We start from the raw sequence: 13,046 nt of genomic DNA on the forward strand, positions 1-13,046 counted from the left end.
CTGATGGGCACTGATAGGTGGCACTGATAGGTGGCTCTGATAGGTGGCACTGCTGGGCACTGATGGGCGGCACTGATGGGCACTGGTAGATGACACTGATGGGCACGGATATGTGGCACTGGGGTGCAGCACCGTTGTTGAGGCAGATTGTGGGCACTGATGGGTGGCACTGTGGGCACTGCTGGGTGGCACTGTGGGCACTGCTGGGTGGCACTGTGGGCACTGCTGGGTGCCACTATGGGCACTGCTGGGTGGCACTGATGGGGGGCACTTATTTTTTAATGAGGTGGCACTGGCAGGGGGCAGGTGGGCACTGGCAGGGCTGGCCGTGATCGGGACTGATGTCCCGATCATGGCCGCCGGTGATCGGCTCTTTTTTTTCTCCTCGCGCAGCGCGAGGAGGAATAATAGCCGATTACCGGCTCCGTTGTATCACATGATCAGCTGTCATTGGCTGACAGCTGATCACGTGGTAAGGGGTCGGGATCGACCCCTTGCTCGGATCAGTGATCAGGCGAGTCTCATAGACTCGCCGATCACAGAGCACGTCGCATGCGCCCCTCAGGGGGCGCGCAGGCCGCTCGTGCACAGGACGACGTCAATAGACGTAGTCCCGGCAAAGGAGGTCCACTCTGTAGCCGTCATTCGGCTATAGCGTGGGTCTCCAGTGGTTAAAGTTGTTGTAAACCCCTCTTAAATAAATTTAATGTTACAGTAACCTATTATGAGTAAGCCAATTTTAGATCATTAAAATTAATTATTAATAAAATAATAAGGGACATTTTTTGGTTGGTCTGCATATACTGTAACTTTATAGTACTTAAAACAAACAAGCCTGGCTGTTCCAAACATGGTATTAAACATGATAATAAATTGAATAGGTATTTAAATTGGTTCTTTAAAAATGGTAATGGTTCATTTTCCACTCCAGCTACAAGATACCACAAAGCACAAAGACAAAATGAGATCCTCAAGATTATCAGAAGGTATTTTCCAAGACAGAAGTGTCTTTTCTTTGGCCTTCCTTCCTCAGACAAGCAGGCTTTGAGCACATTGGACCAAGTGCCGGAGAAGGACCTGGAAACCAATTTTGTCAGTGAGACTGCAGATTTCTGCAAGTTCATTTATGAGGAAGCGCCGGCAAAAAGATTAAGAGAGGAACAAATCATGACTGGATCTGGTGAGTAAAAAGCCATTCTGATTTTAGGTGGGATGCCAACAGGGATTTAGAGGGACAGGACAAGTATGCGTACAGATCTCCCGATAACATGGATGTACTTTTGTTTAATTACCACCTAGGAATGACTGATTTTGTCAGAAAAACCACCTATGTATTTGTCAATAAATACTGTATTGCCCCATACACACGATAAGACTTTCCGATGGGAAATGTTGGATGTGAGCTTGTTGGCTGAAAGTCCGACCGTGTGTATGATCCATCGAACATTTGTTGGCGGACTTTCCACCAACAAATGTTGGCTAGCAGGTTCTCAATTTTTCCAACAAAAAAACAAAACCTTTTTCCAAACAAAACTTTGTCGTCGGACTTTCCAATTGTGAGTACGCAAGTCCCTCACACAAAAGTTCACGCATTCTTGGAATCAAGTATGAGCCTGGTTGAGCTCGGTCTTGTAAAAATAGCGTTCGTAATGGAGATACAGTGGTGTGAAAAAGTGTTTGCCCCCTTCCTCATTTCCTGTTCCTTTGCATGTTTGTCACACTTAAGTGTTTCGGAACATCAAACCAATTTGAACAATAGTCAAGGACAACACAAGTAAACACAAAATGCAATTTGTAAATGAAGGTGTTTATTATTAAAGGTGAAAAAAAATCCAAACCATCATGGCCCTGTGTGAAAAAGTGATTGCCCCCCTTGTTAAAACATACTATAACTGTGGTTGTCCACACCTGAGTTCAATTTCTCTAGCCACACCCAGGCCTGATTATTGCCACACCTGTTCACAATCAAGGCATCACTTAAATAGGAGCTGCTTGACACAGTAAGGTCCACCAGAAGATCCTTAAAAGCTACACATCATGCCGAGACCCAAAGAAATTCAGGAACAATTGAGAAAGAAAGTAATTGAGATCTATCAGTCTGGAAAGGGTTATAAAGCCATTTCCAAAGCTTTGGGAATCCAGCGAACCACAGTGAGAGCCATTATCCACAAATGGCGAAGACATGGAACAGTGGTGAACCTTCCCAGGAGTGGCCGGCCGCCCAAAATTACCCCAAGAGCGCAGCGACGACTCATCCAAGAGGTCACAAAAGACCCCACAACAACGTCCAAGGAACTGCAGGCCTCACTTGCCTCAGTTAAGGTCAGCGTTCATGCCTCCACCATCAGGAAAAGACTGGGCAAAAATGGCCTGCATGGCAGAGTTCCAAGGAGAAAACCACTGCTGAGCAAAAAGAACATCAAAGCTCGTCTCAATTTCTCCACAACACATCTTGATGATCCCCAAGACTTTTGGGACAACATTCTGTGGACCGATGAGACAAAAGTGGAACTCTTTGGAAGGTGTGTGTCCAAGTATATCTGGCGTAGAAGGAACACTGCATTTCATAAAAAGAACATTATACCAACAGTAAAATATGGTGGTGGTAGTGTGATGGTCTGGGGCTGTTTTGCTGCTTCAGGACCTGGAAGACTTGCCGTGATAAAAGGAAATATGAATTCTGCTGTCTACCAAGAGATCCTGAAGGAGAATGTCCGACCATCTGTTTGTGTACTCAAGCTGAAACGAACTTGGGTTCTGCAGCAGGACAATGATCCTAAACAACCAGCAAGTCCACCACCGAATGGCTGAAGAAAAACAAAATGAAGACTTTGGAGTGGCCTAGCCAAAGTCCTGACCTGAATCCTATTGAGATGTTGTGGTATGACCTTAAAAAGGCCGTTCATGCTCGAAAACCCTCTAATGTAACTGATTTAGGACAATTCTGCAAAGATGAGTGGGCCAAAATTCCTCCAGGACGCTGTAAAAGCCTCATTGCACGTTATCGCAAACGCTTGGTTGCAGTTGTTGCTGCTAAGGGTGGCCCAACCAGTTATTAGGTTTAGGGGGCAATCACTTTTTCACACAGGGCCATGATGGTTTGGATTTTTTTTCACCTTTAATAATAAACACCTTCATTTACAAATTGCATTTTGTGTTTACTTGTGTTGTCCTTGACTATTGTTTAAATTGGTTTGATGTTCCGAAACACTTAAGTGTGACAAACATGCAAAGGAACAGGAAATGAGAAAGGGGGCAAACACTTTTTCACACCACTGTATCACATGACTATTGAACTTCCTTTTTATCGGCTCGCCGTACATCTTGCACTTCACTATGTTTGTAATTGTTGGCCAACATTTGTGTGACCGTGTGTATGCAAGACAAGTTGTAGCCATCAACCTTTGAACAAAAATCCATGGTTTTGTTGTCGGATAGTGTGTACGGGGCATTAGTCTTTGCAAGTTTTGTGCTAGGATCCAAAAGTCAATTGAGGGATTTCAAAGATGTCGAAGCACTGAATGTTTTGTACTTGTAGAAATGTTTGGTATAAAGTTTTTCTTAAAAGTTTGGAAGACGTAAAATAGTCTCTGCACTATTATAATGCCAAACAAACTGATCTTTGAACCAAATTTTAACCACTTGCCGACCGCCGCACGACGATATACGTCAGCAGAATGGCACGGGCAGGCATATGGGCGTATATATAAGTCCCTGCCTGCCCGCGGGTGGGGGGCCCGATCGGGCCCCCCCCCCGGTGCCTGCGGCGGTCGGCATTCCTTCGAGAGCGATCCGGGATGAGGGGGCGGCCATTCATTCATGGCCACCCCCTCGCGATCGCTCCCGACGAATAGAAATCCCCCGTGACATCACTTCCTCTCCTGTAATGTAAACACAGGAGAGGAAGTGATGTATTCTCTCCTCTGTGTCGGTATTTTTCGTTCCGACACGGAGGAGAGCAGATCGGTGAGTTGCACCAACACTCTACACACACAGTAGAACATGCCAGGCACACTCACACCCCCCCTTTACCCCCCGATCACCCCCCCAATTACCCCTGCCCCCCAGTCACAGTGACACCAATGTCATTTTTTTTTTTTTTTTGCATTGGTGTCATTTGTGACTGTAATAACTGTTAGGGCAGTTAGGGTTAGCCCCCTTTAGTTCTAATGTACCCCCCTAACCCCCCCAATAAAGGTTTAACCCCGTGATCACCCCCCGTCGCCAGTGTCACTAAGGCTGGGTTCACATTGCAGCGGTTTATGAGAACGAATGTGATTCGCACCGCACTGCAGTGCAAATCACATCCGATCTCTGTGCGATTCGAGTTCAGCCATTCGCCGCACCCGCCACACCCGCCGCACCCGCCGCACCCGCCGCAAATTCGCACGGGACCCTTTTTTTGGCCCGCAGCAGAATCGGATCGCATGGGTGTTCACACCATGCGATCCGAGTTTGCAGATCGCACTGCGATATGCGAACTGATCTGGGGGTGTCATTAACATTTCACTGACACTCCCAGCAGTTCGCATAGGGCAGTGTGAACTGCCGCCGGGAGGCATGCGATGCGGGAACCCGCCGCGGATTCGCGGCGTTTCCGCATCGCTCCAGTGTGAACCCAGCCTAATAAGCGATCATTTTTCTGATCGCCGTATTAGTGTCACAGGTGACGCTAGTTAGGCAGGTAGGTATTTAGGTTCGCCGCAGCTTTTTATAGCGCCAGGGACCCCCATATACTACCGCATAAAGCCCCCTGATTGCCCCCTAGTTAACCCTTTCACCAGTGATCACCATATAACTGTTACAGGTGACGCTGGTTGGTTAGTTATTTTTTTATAGTTTCAGGGCACCCGCCATTTATTACCTAATAAAGGTTTAACCCCCTGATCACCCGGCAGGTGTCATTTGTGACTAATAACTGTTAGGGCAGTTAGGGTTAGCCCCCTTTAGTTCTAAGGTACCCCCCTAACCCCCCCAATAAAGGTTTAACCCCGTGATCACCCCCCGTCGCCAGTGTCACTAAGGCTGGGTTCACATTGCAGCGGTTTATGAGAACGGATGTGATTCGCACCGCACTGCAGTGCAAATCACATCCGATCTCTGTGCGATTCGAGTTCAGCCATTCGCCGCACCCGCCGCACCCGCCACACCCGCCGCACCCGCCGCAAATTCGCACGGGACCCTTTTTTTGGCCCGCAGCAGAATCGGATCGCATGGGTGTTCACACCATGCGATCCGAGTTTGCAGATCGCACTGCGATATGCGAACTGATCTGGGGGTGTCATTAACATTTCACTGACACTCCCAGCAGTTCGCATAGGGCAGTGTGAACTGCCGCCGGGAGGCATGCGATGCGGGAACCCGCCGCGCATTCGTGGCGTTCCCGCATCGCTCCAGTGTGAACCCAGCCTAATAAGCGATCGTTTTTCTGATCGCTGTATTAGTGTCACAGGTGACGCTAGTTAGGCAGGTAGGTATTTAGGTTCGCCGCAGCTTTTTATAGCGCCAGGGACCCCCATATACTACCGCATAAAGCCCCCTGATTGCCCCCTAGTTAACCCTTTCACCAGTGATCACCATATAACTGTTACAGGTGACGCTGGTTGGTTAGTTATTTTTTTATAGTTTCAGGGCACCCGCCATTTATTACCTAGTCTCACTAGTGTACCCCTAAATTTAGGGGTGTCTACTTTCCAAAATGGGGTCATTTGGGGGGGGTTTGTGCCATCTTGGCATTTTATGGCCTTCAAAACTGTAACGCCCTTAGAAAGCCTGAAGGCGGTGCTTGGTTTTCGGGGCCCCGTACGCGGCTAGGCTCCCAAAAAGTCCCACATATGTGGTATCCCCATACTCAGGAGAAGCAGCAGAATTTATTTTGGGGTGTCATTTCACATATGCCCATGGCATGCGTGAGCAATATATCATTTAGTGACAACTTTGTGAAAAAAAAAAAAAAAAAGTTTGTAATTTTCCCGCAACTTGTGGCAAAATATAAAATATTCCATGAACTCAACATGCCTCTCAGCAAATAGCTTGGGGTGTCTACTTTCTAAAATGGGGTCATTTGTGGGGGTTTTGTGCCATCTTGGCATTTTATGGCCTTCAAAACTGTAATAGGTAGTGAGAAGTGAACTCAAAAATTTACGCCCTTAGAAAGCCTGAAGGCGGTGCTTGGTTTTCGGGGCCCCGTACGTGGCTAGGCTCCCAAAAAGTCCCACATATGTGGTATCCCCGTACTCAGGAGAAGCAGCAGAATTTATTTTGGGGTGTCATTTCACATACGCCCATAGCATGTGTGAGCAATATATCATTTAGTGACAACTTTGTGTAAAAAAAAAAAATATTTTTTTTTTTTGTCATTATTCAATCGCTTGAGGCAAAAAAATAAAATATTCAATGGGCTCAACATGCCTCTTATCAATTTCCTTAGGGGGTCTACTTTCCAAAATGGGGTCATTTGGGGGGGTTTTGTACTGCCCTGCCATTTTAGCACCTCAAGAAATGAGATAGGCAGTCGTAAACTAAAAGCTGCGTAAATTCCAGAAAACTTACCTTAGTTTGTAGATGTGACAACTTTTGCGCAAACCAATAAATATACAATTATTGACTTTTTTTTTACCAAAGACATGTGGCTGAATACATTTTGGCCTAAATGTATGACTAAAATTGAGTTTATTGGATTTTTCTAATAACAAAAAGTAGAAAATATCATTTTTTTTCAAAATTTGCGGTCTTTTTACGTTTATATCGCAAAAAATAAAAATCGCAGAGGCAATCAAATACCATCAAAAGAAAGCTCTATTTGTGGGAAGAAAAGGACGCAAATTTTGTTTGGGTACAACATTGCATGACCGCGCAATTACCAGTTAAAGCAGCGCAGTGCCAAAGTGTAAAAAGACCTCTGGTCATTTACCAGCAAAATGGTCCGGTCTGAAAGTGGTTAAAGAGCAGCTTCAGCCATATGTGTGAAAATTAAATATTTTTTTAGCTGCTGACTTTTAATAAACACACACTTACCTGCCCAGGGGTCCAGCAATGTGCTCACCCAAGTCGGTTTCTTCGCTGGTCCTCGGCACCGGCATATTAACTGTGGAAAGCTGGCTGCTCATTGTCCATTCACGAACCACGCTACGCATTGGGCAGCACAGTGGTGTAGTGGTTAGCACTTTCATCCTAGCAGCAATAGGGTTGCTGGTTCAAATCCCGGCCACGACACTATCTGCCTGGAGTTTGCATGTTCTCCCTTTGCCTGCATGGGTTTCCTCCGGGTACTCCATTTTCCTCCCACACTCCAAAGACATGCTGGTAGGTTAATTAGACCATGTCCAGAAAAAAAAAAAAAAAAATTGGCAATAATATGTGTATGTGTATGTCAATGTTGTAAGTGTGTCGGGACTCCCAAGGTTAAAGGACTGCATAAATAGCTGCAGATGGACACCGGTGGCAAGAAAATCACCGTGAGGTGATTCTATTCGTATAGGTAGCGCTATACAAGTCATTCATTCATTGTGAATGGTCCCTGTGATGTGCCCCAGAAGGCTGCAGGCAGAGAGGTGGAGAGGGGTACCTCCACCGGATTGCCTAGGTCAGTAATGGCTAACCTTGGCACCCCAGATGTTTCTGAACTACATTTCCCATGATGCTCCAGTACACTGCAGAGTGCATTAACATCATGGGAAATGTAGTCCCAAAACATCTGGGGTGCCGAGGTTCGCCATCACTGGCCTAGGTGATCTAAGTGGAAATTGGAGTGGGAACCTGCCCTAAACTAGGTACCCTCTCCCCCGCCCAAAACAAAAAACAAAAAAGGCATCCAAATGTGATAGACGAGGGGGATGTTTCTTTAGAATTGTTACATTGTATCTCTGTTTCCAAATACTTGTGTATTTCCTATGCTCCTCTGCTCCATCTAGTGGCCATTCTATGGTATTTTACTACTGCCCATAATAAAAGTACATTTGTTAAAAAAAAAAAATAGACAAAAGAAATATTTGTTTTTGCCCAATTCACGCAATACAAATGTACATGCAGATTCCTTGAATGAATGGCTATTTATAAACAGACCCCAAGTGTACAACAGGTGACAGAATTTGAGGGATAGTTGGGAATCTGCTTGTTTTATGCAGATTATGCTATTTAAGTAAGTAAACTAATTCAAAAAAATTTAAATGTTTGTAACAAGACCACTTAAAAATTGGGAGGTCACAATTTGGCACCTTCTAAGATATTCAAATGACATTAAAGATACTTTAACACGCTGGCATGCACAAATTCTAGATTCTTTACGAACAAACAATTTAGAAAATATTTTTTTATCCTGAATGAAATGTTATTGGATGTAAGAAGTAAGAAGATTAGTCAAAAATTACAATATGTGCCACAGAATTTATATGATATTTTTTGTTTACAAACTATTTTTATTATTTGCAAGGTCGGAGTATAAAACAGTTAAGTGATGGTACAGGTATACAAATATATAACAATAACAATAAATGTAATACAGGAATATACCAAGGATTATGGTTAGATGAATAATAGAAAAGAATCTGTAAATTTTCACATTGTTGTGATATTGACTATATAAAAGTGGTAGAAGTGGGAAGAGTTATATAGCGATTAATACTTAAATGTTGCGATAGGGAGGTGGAAGATAGTAAAAAACTGAACCTAGGTTCCCCTTCTCTCACCCAACATCTCCCACTCTCTCTTAATTTAAAAGAGCGGTATCCCATAGCAACCACTTCTTTTGGTAAAGAGGCATTGGGTCGTATATCATGTGGTGAATTCTTTCTGAAAGTTTGATGTTCATCATGCGGTTAAGGATTTGTGGCCAAGGTACCGTAGTGGAGCGCAAATTAAAAGCTATGGCCCAATGTATAGTGCTTAGGAATGTATGGATTAGGGTAATGTTGTTCTTTGGGATATCTTGTAAAGGGAAGAATAGGAGACATATTTGGGGAGTAAGAGAGAGCTTTTTACCGGCTATTTTTTCTATAATTTTGCTGGCCTTATGCCAAATGTTTTTTATGTGAGGCAATCCCAATAGATATGTAATAGGGTTCCCTGGGAGGGACAACCCCTAAAGCCGAGAGGAGAAATTGAGGGATAGAATGTGTTAAGTTTGGCAGGGGTAAGGCACCATCTATGTATCAATTTGATGGATGATTCTCTAATTGAGGTTGTTTTAGTGCATTTATGTAGGTTTGTAAGAATAGAGTCCCACTGCTCAGAAGTATATGTGGTATTTAGATCAGATTCCCACTGTAGCATGGGGAGTGTTTTCTCAGGCATGTTGGACTCGTTTAAGCACTTAAAAAACTTGGAGATTAAACCCCTATCTCGAGGGAAGGAGATGCAGAATTTATATGATCTTTAACTTTATCAAACCTTTGAGCTTTGACAAATGTAAATAATATTTCTGCCATTTGTAACAGCTTTTGCTCAGCTACTTAAGTCCTACGTTGATGTCGCCACCAAAGGAGATATTGCCCACTTGGAGCGTTCAATGTCAGACATGTCCATGGAGAAGAATCGAAGAGCAATGAGTAAATCAGTTGCGTCGTATGAAACCAAAATGGAAGTTCAGCAAGTCAACACTGAAGAAGAATTCCAAAGATTACATGAGAAGTCACTGGAAGAAGCTCTCCATGAATTCGAAAAGAAATATGTTGAACATGACATGAGTCAAACGGAATATCTCAATCAACTAAAGGTACTTAGATTGAGGAAATGTCTCCGTGGAGACAAAGAGTGATGTAGGATGTTAGCTACCAATAGAAGCAGATTAAAGGAGCAGAACACATTTCTAGACTCTTCTTTGGATGGGTCATAACCACCATGCTATGTCAGAAGAACAGACCTGAGTTTGAAAGCCTGAGGACTTACTCTAGCAAAAAAAAGTATTGCCTTTCCCTGAACCCTTTTATTTGTTTATTCAGTTGTGGATTTTGTGTTGGCAGAAGGACTTACGGAGGAAGAGAGAAGAGGTCTGGAAGATCCACGAGAATTTATCTTGGGAGAAATGTGAGGGTCTAATTCAAAGGTTAATGTGTGATGTAGACCAGGCCCTAAGAGAAAACAAATACCACATCCCTGGAGGATATAAAAGATTTCTAAATGACAAGAACAACATCATAAAGAGATATAACCAGGAACCCAACAAAGGTGTTAAGGTAGAATGACTTTCCTCCTTACCTTTCCTACTGTTCTGTCCCAGACAAGTTTGTTGGACTGCCTACCCAAGACCGCCATGTCATTTTTGTCATGATTTTCCATTTGTCCTAAAGTGAATCTAGCATCGGATAATTTTGTAGCATGTTAGCATGTAGCACCCACTCCCCAAATGCTGCACATTTCAGATACTCACCCATCTAGCGGATCCAGCGATGTCCCGCTGAGATCTGCTCATGCCCTGCCACCTTTTGGTCCTGTGCAGCCATGTTTTCTATGATGTCATCAAGAGGCCTGCTGGCTTTTCTGGGTTCAGCAGGTGGGCCTTTCCGATATTGCACCACTAGATCTGCCCCCCTCCTCCTCTGTAAATTACACAGTAAGGCCTCCTGGGATATGTAAGTCACAGTGGGCACAGTACACATCATTCGTCTAGGTGATTGATGATGTGTATAGGGAGCATGTGAGTAAGGTGCAGCATGGTGTGGTGGGCAGTAAACACACAGAGTCTGTGTCAGGCAATGAAGCTATATTGTAAAAAGGTTCAACACAACTTATTTAGGCCCAGTGGGTAGGCACACCCGTCCGGAGCCACTTACAAACTGAGACAAAGGTCTGAAGACTTGAAAATTCCAACAGCATCTGCTACAAGATGTGACATACAGGCTTGCAGGTCCACACCCAAGGGGGAGGCTTCCTGAAGAGAGGTAGACGTAGTCCCTGCATTGTCCCTACTCCTCATGAACTTTTCCTTACCTCTAGGCACTGTCCCTGCCAGACGGGGAACCTGTCCCTAAGCTAGCCACTCACATAAAGTGGGCCAAACCTGGGAGCTGGAGTCTTAACCAAACTCTGCCTGACATAAGATGATTGCTGGAGTCACATGGGGTGCCAGCGTCCAATTGGACAGCAGTCTCCCTGGGACTGTAGGAAGTCATAGAGGAACCAATAACCTCACCAATTCCTTCCCCCTTCTGCATTATCGCTTCAATGGGGACTACAGACTTCACCTGCCTACCGGCAGGTCTAAAGGTGCTAGACATGTAGTGGAGTTAGGGAAGGGTGGGCAGGAAACACTACCACTTCTGGCTGAAGATCTGCTTTAAGTAAGCCAGTGTAACCCTTCCAGGTAAGTATTTTCTCTTACAGAGCCTCTCCTGACAATGCCTACATCTGCTTTTCCCCACAGAAGAATGGCACCATCTTTGTTTAGACATCATCCAGGTTTACCTTCCTTTTCCTGGCCTGAGATGCCGGCTCAGAGGTGACACAGTCATGTAAACAGGGGCGTAACTATAGGGGGTGCAGCAGTCGCAGCCGCAACTGGGCCCTGTGATGCAGGGGGCCCATGCAGCCCGCTCTACATATGGCCGGCAGCAGAATAGGCAGCTAGGGGTACCAGTGCACCATGCACACGGGTGGCTGGAGGTGGAGGTTGACTAGCAAAGCTCCATGCTCAACTATTGCACTGGCTGCTCTTTAGTTGTGCAGTGCAGCCCTATGAGAGCCGGCTCCCCGGAGGACACTGCAGGCTTGTCTGCCAGCCCCCCCCCCTTCCCCCCTCCCCCATCATACACAGATGATGAAAGGTCTTTCTGGGAGATATGCCGATCGCCTGTCCAGCACACTGGATGGAGCCCAGGCCAACCTGGATGAGTGTGCGGCCTACAGCTTGGTCATGGTGAGTGAGAGGACCCCATCCCCCACACACCATTACATACCCCCTCCATCTCCCCCTGGGGACAGGGACCCCTTCTCACGTGGGGACAGGGATCCCCACCTCCCAAGGGGACAGGGACCCCTTCTCATCTGGGGGCTGTAACTTCATCTGCCCTGGAGAAAAGGACCTCATCTCTTCTGGAGACGGGGACCCCATCCTGCCTAGGGCACTTAAAAAAAAAAAAAAAAAAAAAAAAAAAAAAACTACTGATACCAGTGGTGGAACTACAGGGCATACAAAGGCCATACCTGTGACCACGCCCTGGAGTTCCACCACCGGACTCGGAGGGAAGGACCCTGGCTAGGGTTCAGGGGGGCCCTTCATGGTTTCTTGCATCGGGGCCCTGAAGGTTCTAGTTACGCCACTGCATGTAAATCTTGGTGCCTATGCATTTCCCCTGCTGAAACCTCTCCACTTGTGACTTGCAGCAGCCTGATCACTTGGGGAGAGGAGACTGAGTAAATTCTTCCTCTTCCATGCAGTAGACTGATGGCATTATCTTAGTCAAAGTTATCTTAGGCAAAGTCATTGGACTACAATGCAAGTATAGCTTTAATGATACAAGTTGGAGCTTTTATAAAAAAAAAAAAAAAAAAAAACCTTTGCTGTAAAACTACAGTACTGTATGGTCTTCTATATTATTGGCCTCAAATAAAATAATGTTAGTATTCTGGTGACAATTGGTGCGACTGTGATTTTTGTAATATGGCTGTAAGATATACAGTAACAAAATATAAAGTAGCATTTAAAGGGTTAGTTCACCTTTTAACAAAGCATGAAAAGGCGAAATAACTCCCGGCACCCTCCCAAACCCCTGGTCCCCGCTGAACTTACCCCCTTGGATGAATAGCTTTCACTGTCTATCACTGTCTGGTCACTTGAAGGCCATGTTCCTTCTGCAACCTTCTTTCTTCTAGAACTCCTCAGTGTGATTATCAACGGTCAGCAAAACTGAACTAGCCCGTTAAATGAAAGTAATTATAGAAAGAATATGTTCCTTCTACAGGCTCAAGAAGTTCTCAAAGACTTTTTGGATTCCTTAGAAGAGATAGAACATATAATCCTAAAGACTGACCAAGCTATCTCAGGTATGAGGACTTATTTTATTTAAACATTAGGAATATTGTATATTTAAAATAAATATAAAAGAGATAGT

At 45.0% G+C, this 13,046-nt stretch overlaps 1 protein-coding gene across 1 annotated transcript in view; it reads left to right on the top strand.

The window, feature by feature from the left end:
* LOC143923335 (guanylate-binding protein 1-like) overlaps positions 1-13,046 on the top strand; it is a 55,700-nt gene that overhangs the window by 19,584 nt on the left and 23,070 nt on the right. Inside the window, exons 6-9 of the mRNA XM_077446949.1 lie at positions 932-1,180; positions 9,435-9,712; positions 9,960-10,172; positions 12,897-12,978. Coding sequence (XP_077303075.1) covers positions 932-1,180; positions 9,435-9,712; positions 9,960-10,172; positions 12,897-12,978 — 822 coding nt within the window. The remainder of the gene's footprint in view (positions 1-931; positions 1,181-9,434; positions 9,713-9,959; positions 10,173-12,896; positions 12,979-13,046) is intronic.

Source organism: Lithobates pipiens, unplaced genomic scaffold (assembly GCF_037356315.1).
Source record: "Lithobates pipiens isolate NorthernLeopardFrog02 unplaced genomic scaffold, aLitPip1_a1.2 Scaffold_22, whole genome shotgun sequence".
NCBI lineage: Eukaryota > Metazoa > Chordata > Amphibia > Anura > Ranidae > Lithobates > Lithobates pipiens.